This window comes from Myodes glareolus, chromosome 10 (genome assembly GCF_982192425.1).
Source record: "Myodes glareolus chromosome 10, mMyoGla1.1, whole genome shotgun sequence".
NCBI lineage: Eukaryota > Metazoa > Chordata > Mammalia > Rodentia > Cricetidae > Myodes > Myodes glareolus.
This window is the reverse complement of record NC_142035.1, coordinates 87,218,820-87,241,696: the sequence shown is the minus strand read 5'-3', so window position 1 is coordinate 87,241,696 and position 22,877 is coordinate 87,218,820. Positions and strand designations below refer to the sequence as shown.

Genomic DNA, 22,877 nt, shown 5'->3' with positions numbered 1-22,877 from the left:
CAAATACACACTGCATTTCACCTAGAGATGTGACCCCAAGAGCCTTGCTGTTGACAGGGCTCCAAATGTTTCCTCAGAGCACCCTTGAAGCCTGGGCACCACCCCATCCAAAGTGAACATCTTGTTCCCAGGCAGCAGATGCTTCTAGCTTTACTCTCCAGAGAACAGCAAAGACTATGGTGGTGATTGTAACTTACGAAGTCAAGCACAACAAAGTCGTCGTGTGTATTGCCACTGCTGCCTCCGCTGGAGCCATCTGAGTGCAGGCTGCCGTGGAGAGGAGACGTGGTCTCTGGGGAGTCCGGGGGATTCACCTAATTCAGAATAAGGCGGAGTCAGTGCAGACTCTGAACAGGAAATGGATTACTGTGAGCTGTCTGACAGGGCATGGAGGTGCATGTTTGTAATCTTAACACTCAGGAGGCTGAGGCAAGAGAACTTCAAGTTGGAGGTTTTCTTGGGCTACACAGAGTTCCAGGTCAGTTTTGGCTTTGTAGCAAGCCCTTATCTCAAAACAAACAAAGAAGAGAGAGAGACAGAATATGATGGCTGCAAATTCATAAGCCAAGGAGCCTGTAAAGGACTCAGTGATTGCCCAGGAAGGATGAGCACTGCAGCATCTACTGGAAACTGGGAGTCACTGGTGGGCTCACCATAGGATCAGCATCCTCCAGCTCCAAATTCTTGGGAGCAAACATGGCAAAGGGTATGTCCAGACCTGTCAGGGCCACCTGAAGAGATAAAGGAGAGAAGTGTTCCTGCCTGACTTTCCTTAGCACACTTGTTTCTTACAGGCTGCCAGCAGCCTAGAGGCCCAGCAGCTTTCTACAGTCAGGCCAATCACGCCGCCCTGTCTCCAAACATGCATATACACAGCAGAGGACTATGGGAATATAGTTGGGAATGCTTAGTCACAGAAACTGAGGAGCAGTGTGTCACAGGGTCCATTGGTTACTGATCCTCTTCAAAGACAAACTTGCACACATGGGCTGGGGTGGTGGTGGTTCTCTGTGAGTTCAAGGCCAGCCTGGTCTACAAGAGCTAGTTGCAGAACAGGCTACAAAGCAACAAGAAAAACCTGTCTCGGGAAAAAAAAAAAAAAGAAAGAAAACACCAAAAAAACAAACAAAAAAAACTTGCACACATACAAATTTTGCGATCAGTTTCAGCAGTTCCACAAGACCTTATTAAGAACAGATATCCGCGAGGGCAGTGAGGAAAGTCACCTGGTTGATGGGCTTGTTGACAAATGCTCCCACTTTTCGGACAAAGATAGTCTCCAAGACATCATGGGGGGACGCCCGTCCCTCACTGCTGTTAGATACGGTCTCAGTGTCCTCACTACAGAAGGAAGAGGAAGTGGTGCTCACTCTCCGACCACAAAACAACTCTACTCCCCGAGCCCACCTTCCCATGGAGCAGCCTGCGCAAGAAGTCTAGCTGGGGGGCTGGAGAGATGGCTCAGAGGTTAAGAGCACTAGCTATTCTTCCAGAGGTCATGAGTTCAATTCCCAGCAACCAATAATGAGATCTGGTGCCCTCTTCTGGCATACAGGCATGCAGAACTCTGTATGCATAATAAATAAATAAATCCTTCAAAAAAAAAAAAAAGTCTAGGTGATCCCACTGTACTGCTTTGTGGCTTGGAAGAAGACTAGACTTGCTGGAACAACTAAAATGGTCACATATGTGAATAAAACGTTACGTAATTAATGGTGTGATCTCACAATATCCTATCTATCTATCTATCTATCTATCTATCTATCTATCTATCTATCTATCTATCTAATGTTCATTGGTGTTTTGCCTGCCTGTTTGTCTATGTGAGGGTGTCCAATCTTGGACAGTTGTGAGCCACCATGTGGATGCTGGGAATTGAATCTGGATCCTCGGAAAGAACATTCAGTGAACTTAACTGCTAAGCCATCTTTCCAGCCCCTTTAGCTTCTTTGCTTTTGAATAACTAAAAATACCATAAGACCCTAAAGTTTCAAGCTGGGCTTAGTGGTACATGCCCTTAATACCAGTACTGAGGAGAAGACTTCTGTATTTCTGTTTGTTTCGTTTTGCTTTTTTAAAATTTATTTATTATATATACAGTGTTCTGACTGACTGAATGCCAGAAGAGGGCACCAGATCTCATTTCAGATGGGTGTGAACCATCATGTGGTTGCTGGGAATTGAACTCAGGGCCACCCAAAGAACAGTCAGTATTATTAACCTCTGAGCCAGCTCTCCAGCCTGGCTCTCAGGGCCCTCACCATCCAGGGCCCACATTACCCAGAGTCCAGGATAAGAAAACGGGAAAGCTAAGAGACTAACAGCTCCTCCTGTGACCGTGTGATTGGAGCTGGGGTGAAAAAGGATCAAAATTCATAGAGACAGGAATAGAATAAATTATTTTCCAATGATTTCCCCTCCTCCTACTCCACTGTGCCAATGAAAAAGTACATTGGGCATTTCTCTAATGAGAAAGTTTGCAGCGGGGAGGAGCACGTCATTCTCATTATCCCAAGACTGTCCAAATCAAGGGAGGGCAGGGAAGGACAGCTTTCAATGCAGCATTCCAGAGACAGTGCTTAGGGTGGTAAGAAAAAACAGGTACTTCCTCCAGTCATGGTGACTTGTGCGTGCATGTATACACACACACACACACACACACACACACACACACACACACACACACACACACACACAATTAAAATACATGAAGAAGAAAACACTGCTATTTCCTCTTAGCAGCTAAGTTTCCTCACATACTAGTTGCAGTATTAAACTCTCAAAGACCTTTATCCTTGGAGCAGGCAATATCAAGCTGAGTCAGGTTATCCTTGGATGGCTTTAAGAGTAGCAGAGCCATGATGCGAACTCACCTGCTAGATGGCGTGGCAGCACAGTGTGTTCCCTCAGAAGGTGTGTGAGTCATCGGTCTCTCCTGATCAGCCTGGGTGCCGTGAGCAGGCTGGCTGGGAGCAAGAGCTACCCCACCTTCCTTCCCAGGAACCATCAGCTTTGGAGGGAATGGAAAGACAAAATGAACTTCAGCAGTGTCATGCAGCAGAACCTCATAAGCTTTCCCATCACCAATGCCTCCATTAGGTAGGCAGCCATCTTGGACCTCAATTCTCTTGAGATGCGGCTACTGGAAAACATGCATGACTACAGAGGGAGAAAGAAGGGAAGAGAGTGAAACCCTGGAGGATCCACCTTCTCAGAAAGTCATTTCAGTCCCTCTAAGGAGGGGAGGCAGCCCTGGGAAGCCCGTGGTCCTCCCCATCCTTAACGGTACCTGGTGAGCATGTGTAGTGTTTAAGCCAGCAGTAAACACTACTGGATAAGCCAGGTCAGCTGATCCAAGGCCCAGGACAGCAGGCTGATAGGAAAGGCGAGAGCTGGAGAGCTGAGCAAGAGAAAAACAGAGGGCAGAGGAGAGGCAGGGAGAAAAAGGCAATCCCAGCATGTGACCCATGCTGGAGCTCAGCAGAAAGGCAGAACTCTTTGGAACAGAGATCCCAGTGGAACAAGGCATGAGCCAGGCCTTTTTCATTATGAAAACTGAGTCTTGTTTGATCTGGGATTAGCTTTAGAGCCCCCCAAAGGCCTCAGCAGTGAGTGCTTGCTTGGCTCCTTAGTTCCCTATGCTTCCAGCTCAGCGGATCTCCTGGGCACAATCTTGGGGTGAATTTCCCATGTCATCCTATTTTCTCCTTTGTCCTTGAGATCTCTAATGACACCTCCATCACCCCAGGGAATGGACGGCTCCTATTTATATTGAAAATAGGAAGATTACCAGTCATGGACTGTTTATTTGGAAATCTGATATAAATAACTCCATTTATTTTTCACATAAATGGAAGGAGGAGGGTCAAATAAAAAGCACTATTTTGGGTGTCTGTGTCCTGTTAAAAACAATTACTAAGCCTTAAAATAACCCCACAGAATGCTTGGGGACTAAATAACTATACCCTGTACCCTATTTTTATTTTTTTAATGTAGAAAGAAGCCATCTGATTACATCCCCTTCTTCCCATTATGAACTCACTTGATGGGAAAAGGCCAATCCTGCCATGGGGACCCTCAGAGTGTCCGTCAGCACAGGAGGAGGGGTCTGAGAATGTGCCTTTGTGACAGTAAACACACACTGTGCACAGACACAGAGACAGGAGAAACGAGAGAAAGAGAAGGGACTTGAGAAAGAAATGGCAAAAACCTCCAGAAGGGGCAGCAGTGAAAGGCTGGACAGAGAGTGGCAACCCAGGAGAGACGCAGGGAGATGCATGCTGGCTCTCCAAAGCAGCAACTAGGAGGGTGCTGAGAAGTGACATTTCTCTCAGGGCATCTCTGTCAGCTTGTCTGACTCAAGTGGGAACGACATGGCAAAGCAGAAACCCACACCAAGCATTAGTCTGTCATCAGCTGGAAAGGTGTGGGCGGAAGTGAAGGAACAGCTAACCCGGGAGGCCCTGAGCAGAGTGGAGGTGAACTTGGTCAGGAACCCTCAGCACAGGCTTAAAGAGATAAAATTTGAGGGCCAGATTGTTAGCAAGCTCGGGGATACACACTCCTATGTTGTCCTGAAAGTGACTGAAAGCTGTGTGTGTATTCATATAGTCTTGCAGTTGGGAAAACTTCAGAAGTAAAGCTTGGGCATTCTCAGCTTTCTTCAAGGCTACTTATATGAATGTTGGTTATTTGGGGTTCTGCTCTTTCAGCTTTACATTTGACTTCCACAGGTGTAGCGTAGCACACTCCTATCCCCACAAAATAAATAAATGCAGCAAAAAATTTTAACATAAAAGAACTCAATAAGAAAAATCTCCCCATTAATAAACTGGTAGCTGAGCTTGGTGACACATGCCTGATCCTAGCATTTGGGAGGTGGAGGCAGGAGGATCAGGCATTCAAAGTTGGCCTTGGCTGCATTTCAAGTGATGAGACCTTGTTTCAAATAAACAAAAAATTCCTAGCAGTGCATGGTGGTGCCTGCCCTTTAATCCTGGCACTAAGATGTCACTCTCTGCGAGTTCAAGTCCAGCCTAGTCTACATAGACCCCATCTCAAAAAAACAAAAAGTAAAGTAAATAGTTCTAAAGGAAACTAATAATACAAGTGTGCATGTTTGTAATCCCAGCACTCAAGAGGGAGAGGAAAAAGAGAATGGTTACAGGTTCAAAGTCAGCCTGGTTTGGATAGTGTGTTCTAGGTCAGCAAGAATAATACACAGTGAGACACTACTTCAAAAACAAGAACCTGAAGTTCAAGTGGAAGAGGATAAGGCAATGAGGTGGATGGTAAAGGCGTCTGAGGAGTCTCGGGGATAATTAAGTATCTACAAAATTCAGTCAGCAGAAATAATGACTGCCTGTCCCACACAGTCTCAACCCATACCTGCTGTACAGACTATAGCAAGGTTTCCTCTGAAACTGGGTGTGTCACTCCAGACTAACTCACATGGGGAGTTAATGGCTGAAATGTGGATAGAGATGTGGACAGGCAGAGGGAAAGCTGTGCCAGCTATTAAGTAAAGCGGTGCTGCCAGGCATGATGGTGCACGCCTTTAATTCCAGCACTAAGGAGGCAGAGGCAGAAGGATCTCTGTGAGTTAGAGCCTGCTCTACAGAACGAGTTCCAGGACAGCCAGGGTACTTACAAAGAGAAACCCCATTTTGAAAGATCAAAAAAAATAAAGAATAAAACTAAATCAACCCAGCTGGGCGGTGGTGGCGAACACCTTTAATCCCAGCACTCAGGAGGCAGAAGCAGGCAGATCTCTATGAGTTCAGGGCCAGCCTAGTCTACAGAGCAAGTTCCAGGACAGGCTCCAAAGCTACAGAGAAACCCTATCTCGAAAGACAAAAACTCGAACTCTGGGGCTGGAGAGATGGCTCAGTGGTTAAGAGCCCTGGCTGTTCTTCCAGAGGTTCTGAGTTCAATTCCCAGCAACCACATGGTGGCTCACAGCCATCTATAATGAGATCTGGTGCCCTCTCCTGGCATGCAAGCATACATGGAAGGAATGTTGTATACATAATAAACAAATAAATATTTAAAAAAAAAACCTCGAACTCTGTGAGTTCGAGGCCAGCCAGCCTGGTCTAGAAGCGCTAGTTTCAGGATAGGCTCCACAGCTACAGAGAAACCCTGTCTTGAAAAAATAAAAAACAAACAAACAAACAAACAAACAAACAAACAAAAACAACAACCCAAAAACTAAATCTACCCATGCAGGTTAGAATGACTGATTGTGATTGAGGGTTAAGCAGAATGGTTAGCCTGGGAACGAGCACTATCACTGTTGGAGAAGACTCTCTGTTTACTCCTCAAAAAGGTCCTTAAAATAACTGTAACCACCAAAGGGGCTGTAGCTAAATTTAGACAACATTTCCTAAAGCCCACATGAATACACACAATAGCCCACAACCCTTTTCCTACCTGGGAGGGAGGGGAGGTGGAAAAAGAGGTGGTACAGACTTCCTGAGAGTCTTCCACTGACGGGTATGTGACTCCTGCATCCTCACCAGTTCTAGAGTGGAGGAGGAGAGAGCAATAAACTTGTTGATGATGGTAGCCAACTTCAGAAAGTACAGCACCAGTGCTAAGGAGAAGCTGGGATATGTGTCAAGAAGTTTTACGCAGAGTTTACAAAGCCAAATGGCAACCCAAAAACATTTTTCATAGTCCAAAAATTCCTGGTGCCAATGCAGTTTATGGGAGAAAGTCACAACACTCTAAACACTCAGTGAGCTCCAGAGACGCTGTGGCTCAAGCCCTGGGGTCCCTAACAGGCAGAAGTTCCTAGAAGAAAGGAACTAGGCTTTCCAATTCTACCCACACAGCCAGTGGATGTTTTACTTAGCTGCAGCTTGAGGGAGCATCTCCCAGTCCTTACCTGTAATTGCAAGGGTGCATGGGAGAGGAGCTGGGGTAGGGACGGTCAACAAAGTGATCAATGATAATCCCCATGATAGGTGGGGTCCTCTCAAATTGCCTGTAATACAATAAGCACATTGCAATATTTGTTAGAATTTCTTCCCAGTTACCTTCAAGTCCACAGAGACCCTCACTTCACAGCTACAGCACCACAGACTATTTCTGGACAGGCTGGCTTGGGGCCATCTGAGATATCCAATGTGACAGCGATACGCTCTCCCTCTCTCAATTGCATTTTTCAGGAAAGGATGGCTTTTGGCAATGTGGACTGTAGTCTTGGAGTTTTGTTGGGAGAGAAATTTTAACATCATTGGGAGAGTTCTTACGGACTCCAAGAAGCTTCCTTACCTGGTGGACATGAATGCCAAATTAATTCTATAAGCACAGGAAAGAGTGATGGTGCCAACCGGGGTGCCCACTGTTCCAACTCGGACTGTCTGGAAGCCTGGAAGAAGAGCAGAAATAGAGGCTTTTTGCCAGAGAATGCTGACAGCACCCCTAGCCATCCTGTTGTAAAGTCACTGGCATTATTCACTCAGCATATGAAGAAAGCAGCTTCAGGTTCTTGTGTGTTTCCCACTTGCAATGTACTCTCTATTGATCCAGTGCCAGCAAAAGAAAGACATTGTCTTCAAAGATCTTAAAAAAACTAAAATAAATGCCCAGCAGTGGTAGCATATCCCTTTAATCAAGAGGCAGAGGCAGGTGAATCTCTCTGAATTAGAGGTCAGCCTGGTCTATAGAGTGAGTTCTAGGACAGCCAGAGCTGTTCCACAGAAAAACCCCGTCTGAGAAAAAAGCAGAAGAAGCAAACAAACAAACAAACAAAAAAACCAACCAAACCAAACCAAAAAAAAAAAAAAAACAAAACAAAAAACCTAAAACTAAACTAACCAACCAACCAACCAACCAACCAAAACTCCAAAACCCAAAACAGAAACCACAATAAAAAGATCTCGGTATGGAGCTCAGTGCTTAATTGGCATGCAAGAGGGGGAGGGTAGACAAAGACAGGAGAGGGAGAAACCCCAAACAATGACTTCCTGCAGGAATTTCTGAAAAATTATTGCCGACCCTCATAGCTACTTGGACAACTGGCCCGGCTCCTAACCTGTTCCTTACTGTATTATACACTCTGAAACCATGGTGTGTGTGACACAAGGTTTGTCACAGTTCCAAGGAGCAGCTGGGCTCATCTTGGAAATTAGCTCTTAACGCTACAAATGTTTCTGGTCTGAATACATACATACCTTCTCCTAAACCATTCAGTTGAACTTCCCCAAAATAAATCCTGTAGAGAAGAAAGAAAAAGAAATGACATCCCGTTCTATATTCTCAAAGGCTATGTTTAAAATACCAAGAAACAGCCTAAACTTGGCCTGTTTCCCTTATCTGCATGGGCACCTTTCTTCAGCTAAGCCTCAGGCGCAAACACCCATATGGTGATGGCTACATGAAAGATGAGGAAGACGGCCTGAGATGGCAGAAATCCCAGCGCCTCCATATACCCACGCTTCTGTGCCAAGTCCTTTACCTGATGAGCCACCTCATCTGCTCTTAACTTGTTTCTTATAAAGTTTTTGTTCACAGCAACAAGAAAAGTAACTGACAAAGTAAGAAATAAGTGAATAGAAAGAAATCTATTATAGCCAAGTAAGAGTCTAGTATTCAAGAACCACTCAACTTGACATCCGAGGAAAAAGACATAGGTTGTTAGGATATTATCAAGAGAGTTAAGGATGATTTCATAAATAGTCTCAGAATAGGATTGTTTCAGTATAACTGGCAAATCTTCCTTTGGTTCCTTCATATTGATATGCTAATTCTACAAGTCAGCTCTACATTGACAAAGGCTTAAACCCCCGGGGCGGTGGTGACATAGGTGGGCGGTGGTAGTGCACTCGGGAGGCAGAGGCAGGGAGATTTCTGTGAGTCTAAGGCAAGTTTGGTTTACAGAGTTCCAGGACAGCCAGGGCTGTTACACATAGAAACCCTGTCTCCAAAACCAAAAACACCCCCTCCAAAAAAAAACACTAAACCAAGAGCTCATGTCTAGCACAGAACGGTCTTGGATGATTGGGGAGGCCCAGCTTCCCCCTTGTTCTCATACTTTCTTCTCCCAGACTCCTCCATGCAAGGTAATTTGGCAAAGTAAAATGAGGAGTGCTCTGACCCCACCCTGCCCACCGCTGCCTGGCCAGCTACCGTTCACGCCATGTGCACGCACTTGTCATTCTCCCGCATTCTACTTGCTGGGACTGTGTTGGCCTCAGTGCGGCTCATGGTCACCTCTTCCAGGAGGTCCACCTTACTCCTTACTCCAAGAAAAAGCTTTTCTTCTCTGTGTTCTCCTAAGGACTTTCCCCTGCTGTTGCTATGCAGCTTTCAAATCATGATCCTAACTGTGCTTATGAAAGTATCACATGTATCAGATTTCCCCCATTAAAACAGAAACATTTGCTGGGCATGGTGGTGCACTTGGGAGGCAGAAGCAGGTGGATCTCTGTGAGTTCAGAGTCAGCCTAGTCTACAGACGAGGGCAGCTAGGACCATACAGAGAAATCCAGTCTCAAAAACAACCACCTACTCAAAACAAAACCCCCCCAAAACCCTCAAAAAAACAAAAACAAACAAACAAAAAACACTAGTACAGGGCCCTCTGTATGGTGTTTGCACCAAAGTAGAACTCAATAAACAGTGCTGAAGTGAATTACTGGCTCAAAGACAATATCTGGACAATACTAGTTCTTTACAGCTATGAACAAGTGCACTTAAATCAAATTGTTTCTCAGACAAAAGAGTTGAATTTAGCTCTGGAAGAGAAGAAGCTGTAGAATCAAGTGCGAAAAGCTTATTTGTTTGAGACAGGGTCTCATATAGGCTATGCAGCTGAGGACGATCTTAAATTCCTGATCCTTCTGCTTTCATCTCCAAAGTGCTGGGATTACAAATGTGCTAGCATCCCAGTGAAAGCTTTTTAATAAAATTAAAATTGGTCAGGCGTGGCAGCGCAGACTTGCACTCCCAGTACTTGGGAAGCAGTTAGGAGGATCTCTGTGAGTTCAAGTACACCCTTGCCTATATAGCCAGTTCCAGGGCAGTACATAGTCAGAAAACTTGTAAAAATCAATAAACTTTTAAACGAGGTCTCATTGTGTATCCTAGCTGGCCTTGAACTCAGAGATCTGTCCACCTCTACTTTCTAGAGATTAAAGGTGTGTGCCACCATGCCTGGCTAAACGGGTTTTCCTTTCCTTTCTTCTTTTGTATGTTCCTGAGGAGTACACCCAGGGCCTTAGCCACCGAGCTACATCCCCGGACCTGGAAAATTATTTTTGCTGTTGTTTATTTTTCTTTCTCTTGTGAGTATGTGATGTGTATGAGTGTTTCTAAGTGTGTGTGGGCACATGTGTAGAAAGTCACACAACTGTAGAGACCTAATGTTGATGTCAGGAATCTTCCTTCATTGTGTTCCTCGAGGCAGGGCCTGTCAACTGTACAGCTTACTGAAACAACAGTCTGGCTTACCCAGGATCCCATCTGTTGATGAATGTTTGTTTAAACTGTGAAGATGTACCTTTGTTAAGGAACCTTCTGCCTGGTTTAATAAAGAGCTGAAGGGCCACTATCTAGGCAGGAAGAGGTTAGATGAGACTTCCGGGACAAAGCGGACTCTGGGCAGAAGAAAGGCGGAGTCACCAGTGGACACAGAGGGAACAAACTCTCAGGAGAAGTAAAAGCCATTATTCACATGGCAACATGCAGAGGAACAGAAATGGGTTAATTTAAGTTATAGGAACTAGAGGGACAAGCCTACACTATCAGCTGAGCCTTCATAATTCATAATTTCAGGAATCTCTGTGTTGGTTTTTTTGAGCTGGCAGCCCAAAGAAAAATCTATCTATACCCACCTCCACCTTCCCTTGTCTTACAAGTGGGCTGCTATGCCCACCTGGCATTCATGTGTCTCATCTCTGGTTCTCAATGCTTTCATGACAAGGATTTTACCACTAAATCATCTTCCCAGGCCCAAGGTTTGTTTGTAAAATTCTTAAACTCCCTTTCCAGATTTGAAATGTATATCTGCAGGACCTCAACATTCATTCAACAGGAGCCATAACTGAATACAGACAAAAGGACAGTGGGTCTGGTAACTCTGAAAAGCTGGGGTTCATGTGGAAAGTTGCAAAACTATAGAAATAATACTGGAACCAACTGTCTGTATAAAAACACAATCCTAGAACATGTGAATGCCAGACAGACTATGTACACTGCAAGGAGGCTGGTGAGTAAATTAAGATCCTTGCTATTTACCTGTACAATATTACATATTCATGCCCTTGTTTTCTCGAGAGTCTGTAGGCTGGTGTCACCCTCGTTATAGCAAGAAGAGACTTCAGCAGCAGTGACAGTCTGTTGTATACAGTGTAGGAAACTTTGATTTCTTTGTCACACCTGAGGAACAAAAAGACACTGCCAGTCTATGTTATGGAATGCGACTCTGCAAACACATTCTGAACTAAAGATGCAGTAAAGAGCTCTAGCATTGTGAAGTGGTAGAATGCACCTTTAATCCCAACACTTGGGAGGTAGAGGCAGGCAGAGTTTGAGGCCAGAGCTCTACAGAGCAAGTTCTACGACATCTAGGGATACACAGAAAAAGCCTGCAACTCAAGAAAACACTTAAAACAAACAAACAAACAAATGAAGAGCTCCACCAATATACACCTGAAGCCAGAGTATGCTTCTTTTGGCATTAGACACAGGTAAGTAGCAGAATTATCTATGTTTTATCTACTTAAAAACAACCTAACAATATTGCAGATTATACTCAACCTGCAGTTTATTTTCAGGGTTTTGTCTTAAGAGCCATTTAATTCTATATAGAACATCTGAAGGGGGGGGGGACCTGGAGGAAAAAAAAACCTATTTGTTACAAAAAGTTTGGATAGTCAACTGCTTTCTACGTAAGGAAAACCGAATTCAAGCTTCAGGCAGGTGGCGAGACAAAACCAGGGGAAGGAGGTGACATTCCATCCCATCAGTGTGGAGAAAGAGCAGTGCGGGGAGATCTCACTGGAGAGCTGCCCCACACAATACCATGTTGCAGGAGATCACAGGGGACTTAGTCAGAGAACAAGCTGTACTGGGAAAACAAATCCTTTGCAGCCTTGCTGCTGTTCCTTTCCCACTGTTATGAATGCTCTGAAGGCCATCTCTGCGCCTAGGCTGGAAGCCAAGCATGAAGCAAGTCACAGCAGAAGAATGCCAACAGCGAAGTCTGCTTTCATCTGAGGTCACTGCCCATCCCCAGAACCACACCAAGGAGTTTGACACAGCGACACTTACTTTTCATTCATTTCAAGACACCAAATTTCCAACTCCATGGAATCTCCCTACAGACAGCACATGAGAAATATATTCCAATTATTAAAAATTACCTGAATTGTCATCATACAATCACAAGAAATACTGGAGACCACAAATGAAACAGAAAAGAAGAAACAATAGCTTTTCTAAAGAGTTGTATTGTGCTATATGTGCTGTTTTTAATCTTCTTTTTAAATAAACACACCAAGGAATGTTTCTTCTAACTAAAAATTACAGAGAGGAGGAAAAGATGGAAGGAGAAAAACTGAGAGAGATTGATTTTTATTTTCTTTTGTGGTACTGGGGATCAACTTCAGGCTCCATGTTCACCATGAATCTACTACTCAGCTAGACTAGCAGAGTCTCCACATTCTGGTCTGCTGTTCATGGTTACGTTGTAGACCATGACTATCACTGTATCTATCCAGGTCTCACATTTTTTAACATATTCCTAATTTTTTAGCACTACAAGAGAACCCCTTTTCCTTTAGATGTAGGTGGCCATAGCATACATATGGAGGTCAGGGCACAACTTTCTGATATTCGGTCTCTTCTACCATATAGGATTCAGGAAGCAAACTCAGGTCATCAGACTTGGTGACAAACACTTCACCTGCTGAGCCATCCTACCAACCCTAGGCTTTGCTTTTTGAGACAGAGTCTCTTGCTCTACATACATTAAAATTGCAACAAGGGAGTCTCATTATGCAAGATAAACTGGCCAAAAGCCTCCCAATCCTCCTGCCTCAATTCTGGAGGCCTGGTACTGGGGAGATGTGCCGCCATGCCTGACAAGAATACATATTTTAAAACCTTTCAGGACTTTGTGCGTGCTAGCTAGGCTGTGCTACCTGCCAGTCTGCATCCCCAGCCCTAAACCTTCTGGTAGATATTTTCCAAACTGCCCTTTAGAAAGACGAACATTTTTCTATTCTTTCTGTAGAAAGAAGAGCCTTTCTACAGGTGCTATTTTTAAGTGACATCACCAGTTTAGGAAAGATTATTATTACCTTAATTTAAAAATCTCTTAGTCGATAACATTAGCCAAACTGTCCCTCTGTACATTATTCTGAACAAGTAGGCAAGAAAAGGTTAAATGTGTCATATGAGCATGGGCACCACCTGGGTTTAACTCCCAGCATAGCAAAAAATATAAATAAAAATCCCCAATTCTGCCAGGCGGTGGTGCCAAACACCTTTAATCCCAGCACTTGGGAGGCAGAGGTGGCTCTCTTAAGTTTTAGGCCAGTTTGGTCTATAAAGTGAGTTCCATGACAGCCAGGGCTACCCAGAAAAACCTATCTTAAACCCACTGAACCAAAAATCCCCAATTCCTTCAAAAAATGATGAAAAATTCATAAAGAAAGGGAACATGAATAAAGTTAAAAATGAATTGGAAGCAGAGGATGAAAAGCCTTGCATGCCAAGTAAGAAAAGCAAGTCTAGCATGACCTTACCTCAGAAGTCTTGAGTGAGATCTCCACACACATAGAGCGTCCCACAGCAGGCAGCTGCCCTGACAGGGCCTTCTTTGCTTCATGTGTGACTTCTGGGATGTCTTTGATTGCTAAATTGAACTAAAGACCAGGAGAGATTTCTGTGTAAAACCCTCTCAAGGAGTATTATGGGAACACAAAGTAGTGCATGCAAGTATTGCTTTTAGCTGAGCTGGAGAGAGGGCTGTGCAGTTAAGAGTGTTGACTGCTCTTAAAGAGGACCCAGGTTCAATTCCCAGCACTCACATGGCAGCTCACAACTGACTGTAATTCCAAGATCTGACACCTTCACACAAACATCCATGCAAGCAAAACAAATGTTTGATAAATAAAAATAAACTATTTAAAAAAAAAAGGAACACTAAGACAGTTCTTCCTTTCCTATAGGAAGCAGTTTGTACCAAACCTAAAGTCTTAAGCGAAAAAGGTTAATTACCTATTACACAGATTACTTACCAACGTATTATTTTATCTCTTAAGCACTATATTTTGTCAAGTTACAGCAGAAAGTCAAGGTCCAAATAAATAGGAGACTAATTTTACTTTTATAAAGAATGTACATAGTTTGTATAGAAATGAGTCAGTTGATTTAGCAACTCTATAAGCAGTATGCCTTACATAGCAGCAGGACATTTTATATTCATTCCTTTTGACAGACACCACAGTATACACAGCCATTAACAAAGAATAGGAATTTACCCAATCAGAACCCGTTGGGGAAGAAGATGAACGGGTGCAAATCTTTTCACCAAGTCGAGACTGGACAATTACTTGGACAGTCTGAAAACAAAACACACAATCAAAAATAGCTTGGGGTTAGAGCCTGGGCAATGCCAAAAATAGAAAAATGGGAGGATGAAGAAAATAAAAAAGAAAAATAGTAAAGAAAAAAGGAATAGAAAAAGAATATGATTTAGTTCCTTATGGGGTTAAAACTCTGCCAAAGCAGGGTTAAAATAAGGCTAATTCTAAGTCATCGTTCTGCTCTAGGGAGTGCAGAAGCATAAGGGCAGAGAAAGACCCTGCACACAGAGCACCCTAAGCAATCTTCAGGATGGTATCAGCCAGTAAAAAGCAGTTTGAGACTTGTACTCTAGAGTGATCTCACATGGCAGAAGGGAAGCTGAATGTGGTAGCCATGATGTTCACAAATATCCTCTGACACAAATTTGGGCCATCATAGTGCTTTAAAACAAGAACTGCACAATTATCCATATAGTTTTGCTCATGTGTCTTGTGTCTTCCAGATCATTTTACTATCAGAATGGATGGCATGGGCTTGCACAGTAATTGTTGCAAGAGTGATACAGGTGAAATGACCTTTAGATTCAGAAAAACATAATAGTCAAATTTCACCTGGACTTTTCCACTTACTGTGAAGAGAAGCTCATAAAAACTGATGAAATGATTAATTCTGTCAATTTTTGCATTAAAAATTTGCCAAAAAAGAAAAAAAATTAAGCTGGGTGGTGTGGCGCACACCTCTAATCCCAGCATGCAGGAGGCAGAGGCAGGCGGATCTCTGAGTTTGAGGTCATCCTGGTCTACAAAGCAAGTTCTAGGACATCCAGGGCTGCAAAGAAACAAAACAATTGCATGTCTTTGGGTGTGTCTGAGGGTGTGTGTGAGAGGGTGGAACTGTCCTACTCTATGGGCTGGAGCACTAGACTAAATGCGAAAGAGAGAGAGAGGGAGAGGGAGAGGGAGAGGGAGAGGGAGAGAGAGAGAGAGAGAGAGAGAGAGAGAGAGAGAGAGAGAGAGAGAACACACACACACCAATGTGAAATGGTAAAAAAGAGTATAGAGCAATGTTCACACATGTAATCCTAGAACTTGAAAGTCTGAGGTAGGAATTCCATGGGTTTGAAGCCTGCCTGGGTCACAAAGTGAAACCTTATCTCAAAAGTCAGTCAGATAGCAGCAGGATTTTCTCCTTCCTGATTCAGCATGATGTGAGGAAGCAGCCTCCAGCTTCCACCGGGGACTGCATCCTTTCAACTGTGAGACAGAACAAACTTGCTTCCCTTACTTTGCTTCCTGTCAAGAATTCTGGTCACAGCAATGAGAAAAGTAAGCAATACACTGGGTGTTGCAGTTTGCGCTGACACTGTGGGAAGACGCACAAAGGCTGCCCATTCCAGTCCACTGTCTTTGTTCCCACCCCAAGGGAACCTGACACAATAGTCTGACATTTCTACATATAGCCTTAAAAAATTTCTTTCGAACAAGTAGCTGTGGAAAATTGAAAGCTACTTTCTGCTTACACCCCCAGTCCCACCTCCACACTTCACAGCTTGGTTTACAACAGAAGTGTCCCTGAAAATGGGCAAGCTGGCAAGCTGTTATGCTCCGTCACCAAGGGAGGCTCTCTAAAGCAGGAGCAGGGCGATACTTCTAGCTGTTCCCAGCCCAAGACAATGAACATATTACCTTGAGTGCAAAAAATTTAATAAACTTGTCCAGGTCCTTTCTGTCCTGGGAACTGAGATCAGTTTCCATCGCCTGTAAGAACCTGTGACAGGACAGAAGAGATGACAAGTGTGATGGATGCTCTAGCCAGATTGTGACGGCACAGCAGATGGGAGTACGATAGTCACAGGGGAGTGGGAGAGAATCAATTTCTTTTAGTTAAAGATACCAAAGGAGCTGGGTGGTGGTGGCACACGCCTTTAATCCCAGCACTTAGGCGGCAGAGGCAGGTGGATCTCTGTGAGTTCAAGGCCAGCCCAGACTACAGAGTGAGTTCCAGGACAGCCAGAGATTCACAGAAACCCTGTGAACAAACAAGAAAAAAAAAGAAAAGTCCTTTCTTCGCATAGCAAACTCACATGGGAAACACTTAAATCAGTTCACAGTAGGTGGCCACAGACACAGGCTCCCCCAGCCCTGGGAGCAGCCCCTCATCTGAGATAACTTTACTGACTGATAAAACCTAGATTGATTCTGCAGAATGAGAAGCAAGGAAACCAGTTAGGTTCTTGACAAGAATCCAAGCTTGAGGTCAAGGCCAAAGCTCCAGGCTGACACAGACCCAATTGGGAAAACAGCTTGGTGGGAGACACTTTAGGAGAGCTGACTACAAGCTGACAGTAGAAGTAGCTGTGCCAGGGTTTACATGTGGGGAACTGAAAAGCAACTTTAGTAAGATTTAATGATTTCATTTTACAACAGTGGTTCTCAACCTTTCTAATGCTGCAGACCATTTAATATAGTTCCTTACATTGGGGCGACTCCAACCATAAAATTATTTTTGTCTCTGTTCCTCTTGCATAATTCTAATCCTCGCACTCCTACCCTGGAAGGTAAGAGTCATGTTGAAGCTGACCTTCGACAGAAGGGGAAAAGCAGAGACATTCAATGTGAAGCTAAACTTCACTGCACAGGCACAACTGAAAGCTGTGCAATCACATGGAAGGACAAGTAGAGAAAAGGGTATGAGCTAATGCTAGCAGATTGGGTGGGGAAGCGCAATGGGAGGTTTCTTCTTGTTGCTTTGCAATTAGAATTTTATGATGCCCTACCAGACAAGATAAGTCAGCTGAATTTCTTTATGGGCGGTATCGAATAGCAGCAGCAGACTAGAGAAAAGATTGCATATGGAGGTCAGAGGACAATTAACACAGTCCAGCTTTTCTTTTTGAATGTCTTTCATTGGCCTTGAACTCACAAGTAGCCTAGGCTGTGTGGCTACTAAATCCCAGAGACCCACAGGTCTCTGTTTCAGCAGTTCTGAGATTACAAGGAGACTCCCCACCTCCCTGCCCAGGTTCTGGGGATGGGACCTCAAGACTGTAACAATGATCATCTCTCCAGGGGGAAAACAGAGCTATGAATCAAAGACAGAAGCCTGCTTCTGAAGCCTCATGCCCAACATTATTCTAGTAATAAGGCTTATAAGAGCAATCATCCACAGAGCTAGAGACATAGCTCAACAGTTAAGAGAACCTGCTGAACAGGAATTTGGATCCCAGCACCATGTCAGTTCATAGATGTCTGTATCTCCAAATAATAAGCCCTCTTCTGGCCTCCACGGGTACCCCCACCAGATACATGCACACTCATGTCTTCCTCATGCACCTTTCCATACATATGTGTGTATGCACATGTGCTACCACACATGCACAAAAACATGCAAAAAAGAAAATGCACTCAAATAGGCAAAGAAGTAGTTGAAAGTCAAGCATGATCGCATGTACCTATGAATTTAGTACTTGGAAGGTAGAGGCAGGAGGACTGTTTGGAGCCTTGCCTGGTCACTCAGTGAGACTATCTCAAAATAAAAGTAAAAAGGAGGGCTAGACAAGTAGTTTAGTAGTAGAGGGTTTACTAGCATGTGTGAGGCCCTAGATTTAATTCCTAATAACAAAACAACAACAAAACAACACTGAAGAAGTCAAACCTTCCTTGTTCGCTGAAAACAAGTTAAAACAAAACAGCCAGGCAGAGTGGCACATACCTTCAGTCCCAGCACTATGAAGACAGGGGCAGGAGGGTTTCTGTGTGTTCAAGAAACCCTCCTGCCTGGTCCACATAGGAAGTTCTAAGACAAACTCAAGAAAACAAAGAAAAAACAATAAATACCTCACAGAAGTGTTTTTTAAACTGTGGGTTGCAATTCCTTTGGAGGCTGAACAATCCTTTCACAGAGGTTGCATATCAGATATCCTGCCTATGATCCATAACAGTAGCAAAATTAGTTATGAAGTAACAATGAAAACAGTTTTATGTTTGGGGGTCACCACAACATGAAATACTATATTAAAGGGTCACAGCATTCAGAAGATTGAGAACCATAGCCCTAAAGACTTCTTATTTTTTTTAATTTATTTATTTAAAATATATACATACAATGTTCTGTGTGCATGTATGCCTTCAGGCCAGAAGAGGGCACCAGATCTTATTACAGATGGCTGTGAGCCACCAGATGGTTACTGGAAATTGAACTCAGGACCTCTGGAAGAGCAGCCAGAGCCATCTCTCCAGCCCCATCCTGAAGACTCTTAACAAAGAAACAATTAGAACTAAAAATTTAATCCAGTAAAATTTCAAGACGATAAATCAAAACATAAAGATCACTAGCCTTTAATAAGCCAACAGCAAACTATGTAAATAGGAAAAAAATCCCTCACATGCAGCTATAAAAATATTTATGAAATAATTTAATCAAAATAGTGAAAGATTTTAGGATTGAAAACTACAAAACAATAAAAAATGGAATTGAATACAAAAGTAAACAGATATCCCGTGTTGGTGGAGTAGAATTAATAATCTTAAAACATTTATTTTTTACTTTTTAAAAAAGATTTATTTATTTATTTAATGTTCACTGTGTTTTGCCTGTATATATTCTGTGTGAGAGTGTCAGATCCCCTAGAACTGAAGTTATAGACAGTTGTGAGCTGTCAGGTGGGTGCTGGGTATTGAAGATGGGTCCTCTGGAAGAGCAGCCAGTGCTCTTAACTGCTGAGTCATCTCTCCAGTCCTAGAATAATCTTAAAAATGTCTTACTCAAATTGATCTACAGGGTCAGTCCAATTCCTATCAAGATGCCAATGACATTTATCACAGAAACAGAAAGAAAAACCCCAAAACTACCCAAAGAGTCACAGAAATCTTGAACAAAAATAAATAAATAAAACAGAGATCCTCATACCACCCGACTTTCAAATACACGGAGAGAGCGACTAGAGCAGCAGGCACCGGCGTAAATACAGACACAGACCAGAGGAGCAAAATAAGAAGCTCAGAAATATTCCCCGACATTTTCTTTCAAATGACTTTTAAAAAGGCGCAAACAGTTCTGAAAAGGAAGACAGTCTCTTCAAAGAACAGTGTTTGTTAGGAAAATTTGATGTTTGTATACAGAATTAAAGCAGAGTTTTTGTCTCACTATATTAAAAAAGTATCAATTCAAAATGGGCTAGAAACTATGAGAGCATAAGAAATAGAATTCCATGACATTGGTATGGCCAATGATATTTCTGCATATGACTTCAAAAACACGGGCTTTGAAATGAAGCTACAAATTTTCGTGTGTGTCTGCCTGCTTTCTTGAGCCCTTTCTGTCTATAAAGACTCTTTTTGCTCAGCTCATCAGAGCATTTATTTCCTGGCTAACCAACTACAGGAGCTAAAATGAAGCCAGTCTGGAACTGTAAATGACTGTAATGTTGTCCTTTAACAGGATTTACCACCCCAAGGTTCTGAGCAACACAAGAACTACCAGTAAATACTTCGTGGATTTTGTGACTTTCTGTACAGTTGCAGCACTGAAAGAACTGGGTAGCTACATAATGTGGCTCAAAAGGTGCTGATGCCCACGGGAAGAGAGCGATCTCTAGGACAGCAGAGTCTGCTGCTCCCTCACACTCCATTTGCCTTTGCAAGATAAAGAGATAGTAGCTTTACTTTTTGTTTTGCTCTTTCAAGTACCCTAAGAATAAAAAGGGAAACATGGGGCTGAGGAGATGGCTGAGAGGGCAAGTGTGAGGACTTGAGTAAATCTGGGGTGCTCGTACCCATCTGTAATCCCAGGGCCGCTACAGGAAGACAGAGGCAGAGAGAGGAGAACTCCTGAAAATCAAAGGCTAACCACTCTGAAGCATGCAGCACGGAACAGGAGACCCTGTCTCAAAGGAGGCAGCAGTGGGAAACTGACACACAGGTTGTCTTCAGATTTTCCCATGTGCCAGTCACACACCCACTCACAGAATAAAGAAAAATAAGACCCACAACTGAACTTTCTTCCTCTCTTTTACTACCATGTCAGCTATTAAATGCTACTGTGGAGAATCTGTTTGCGGAGGGTGGGGGGCGGGAGGGGGGAGAACGACATACGACTCTTTTTCACATCTATCACAGTATTACCTGTCTAGGAGAAAATTACTTTGCCTCCTGCAAGCGTAGGCTGTACAGCTCAGGCAGACCATCGAGTAAATTATAGTAAAGCATCGTCATCGGACTGTTGATAAGCCAGAAAATATGACAAACTCTTCAGGGGGACTTTCAGTTATCCCCATGGAAAGTCAACAAAGTTAGTGGAGTGCAGAGATTCTGAAAAGATCTTCAAGACAGAGCTTAGTCCCTGCAACCAGGGAGCCTGTGTCAGAGCCAGCATGGACACACATGCTAGGTAACTAGGGAAATACATTAGTTTGATCAAGGTTGGGTTTTTGTTTGTTTGTTTTTTTATTTTTTTGCTTTTCGAGACAGGTTTCTCTGTGTTGCTTTGGAGCCTGTCCTGCAACTAGTTCTTGTAGACCAGGCTGGCCTTGAACTCACAGAGATCTGTCATCTCTGCCTCCTGAGTGCTGGGATTAAAGGCAAGTGTTGCCACCACCACCTGGCTTTGATCAAGGTTTTAAGGATAATTTCAGTTGTAAGGAACAATTAAAATAATAATTCCAACTTGCTAAGGAACAAGACAGCTAAGCAAACAGAAGTGCAAGTAATGGATATGTTGCCTTTCCTAAAATGAGAGCACTTGGGGAACCTAAATCATTAACAGATGGGTAATTGCAATCATCCCACTATAAACTTCAGGTACTCCTTCTAGGGGACACTTCTCTTGACAGAAGAGGCTACTTGTTGAACAGGCTACTTTGCCATCCAGGCTATGTGTAGCATCCTGACCTTGCTCCTCTCCAACCCCCATGCATGTCTTTTACAACTCTGAGTCCCCTAAGATGAAGCTCTTAGGAATAAGCTCTACTACCTATTTCAAAACTATTGGCCCCTGAATAAATCTGATTCCTTCCTACCAATACCTGCTTCTTAACCTAGCCTACAGCTAATGAAACCTGATTCCAATTCCCTTCCCTTGAACACTGATTGGTTTTTGAAATGGATAGGACTTCTGCAATGAAAAACAGTTGTGAACATACTTCAGCCTTTCCCCATGACTTGCTACTTGGAGCTTCTAAGAAGTTCTCTCATTTAATTAAGACCTTTCTTTGATACTTAGACAAAAAACAAGTAATAACAACGTGATGTATTAGCCATTAAGTATAAAATTTCAATTTTGCGGGGGCTGGAGAGATGGCTCAGAGGTTAAGAGCATTGCCTGCTCGTCCAAAGGTCCTGAGTTCAATTCCCAGCAACCACATGGTGGCTCACAACCATCTGTAATGGGGTCTGGTGCCCTCTTCTGGCCTGCAGGCATACACACAGACAGAATATTGTATACATAATAAAATAAATAAATAAAAAAAAATTTCAATTTTGCAACATTCTACCCATAACATTTTCACTAACAGAGTTCATAACAAGTAACATTTTGAGATGCTCAAAATATAAAGTACATGTACAGACTTGTAGCATACTAAATGTTTTAAAAGGATTATCTAAAAAACTTAATTCCACCATTGTAATAATTGTCATACAGAATTACCAAGAACTAAGTGCCAGCTGGAAAATTCTAGAACAGGATTTAAGTGCACATGGCAACAATAAACTAAAGGGAAAGGTCACCTGACTGGAAAGACAGGAAGGTTCTTGTACTTACCTTAGTTTTAAAGCTTCTTTTTGTTGGTTCAAGGCTATGAATCAAAAGCAGGACCTTAAGCAGACCAGGCAGGCACCCGGCCACTGCGCTCTCCCCCAGTCCACTGAAACGGTAATTTTAACTGAAAAAAGAAATTAGAAGAGTTTTATTTAAATAAACAGATAATTAAAAAAAATCTAAACTGCATACGACAGCAGATACCTATAATCCAGCACTAAGAAGGCCAATGTCAGAGGCTTGTGAGTTTAAAGTCAGATTGGGTAACAAATCCAGACCTGTCTCAAGAAATTCAGAATCCCAATTGGGGAGGGGATGCCGCTCTGGTGGGAGACTGCTTATCTACTATGCCTGAGGCTTTGAATCCAACTCCCAGATATAAAAGTAGAACAAAAATTCCAGAAATGATCAATAAGTTCTGTTTGGGGGCTTTAGTATTTGGTTTGTTTGTTTTTTTTGTTGTTTTGTTTTACAAGATTGTGTGTTAGTACTGGACACTGAACTCAGGGTCTATCTCTGAACTCTATTACCAATCAATTTATACATATTAAATCATCAAGAAAATAACACGAATAACTTGG

At 43.1% G+C, this 22,877-nt stretch overlaps 1 protein-coding gene across 5 annotated transcripts in view; it reads right to left on the bottom strand.

Moving 5' to 3' along the window:
• The window catches only part of Atg13 (autophagy related 13), a 38,596-nt gene that overhangs the window by 3,458 nt on the left and 12,261 nt on the right, over positions 1-22,877 (bottom strand). For 2 of the 5 annotated variants that reach the window (XM_048428217.3, XM_085696570.2), the window contains exons 2-17: positions 22,300-22,420; positions 16,227-16,308; positions 14,496-14,576; positions 13,758-13,877; positions 12,280-12,326; positions 11,245-11,385; positions 8,181-8,221; positions 7,279-7,375; positions 6,890-6,988; positions 6,433-6,523; positions 4,043-4,141; positions 3,290-3,400; positions 2,874-3,010; positions 1,227-1,341; positions 654-731; positions 198-314 (exon numbers count right to left, since the gene is read on the bottom strand). In XM_048428217.3, the coding sequence (XP_048284174.2) occupies positions 198-314; positions 654-731; positions 1,227-1,341; positions 2,874-3,010; positions 3,290-3,400; positions 4,043-4,141; positions 6,433-6,523; positions 6,890-6,988; positions 7,279-7,375; positions 8,181-8,221; positions 11,245-11,385; positions 12,280-12,326; positions 13,758-13,877; positions 14,496-14,576; positions 16,227-16,295 (1,443 nt within the window). In that variant the 5' untranslated portion in view covers positions 16,296-16,308; positions 22,300-22,420. The remainder of the gene's footprint in view (positions 1-197; positions 315-653; positions 732-1,226; positions 1,342-2,873; positions 3,011-3,289; positions 3,401-4,042; positions 4,142-6,432; positions 6,524-6,889; positions 6,989-7,278; positions 7,376-8,180; positions 8,222-11,244; positions 11,386-12,279; positions 12,327-13,757; positions 13,878-14,495; positions 14,577-16,226; positions 16,309-22,299; positions 22,421-22,877) is intronic. The other 3 variants (XM_048428222.3, XM_048428221.3, XM_048428224.3) reach the window with 3 other exon arrangements.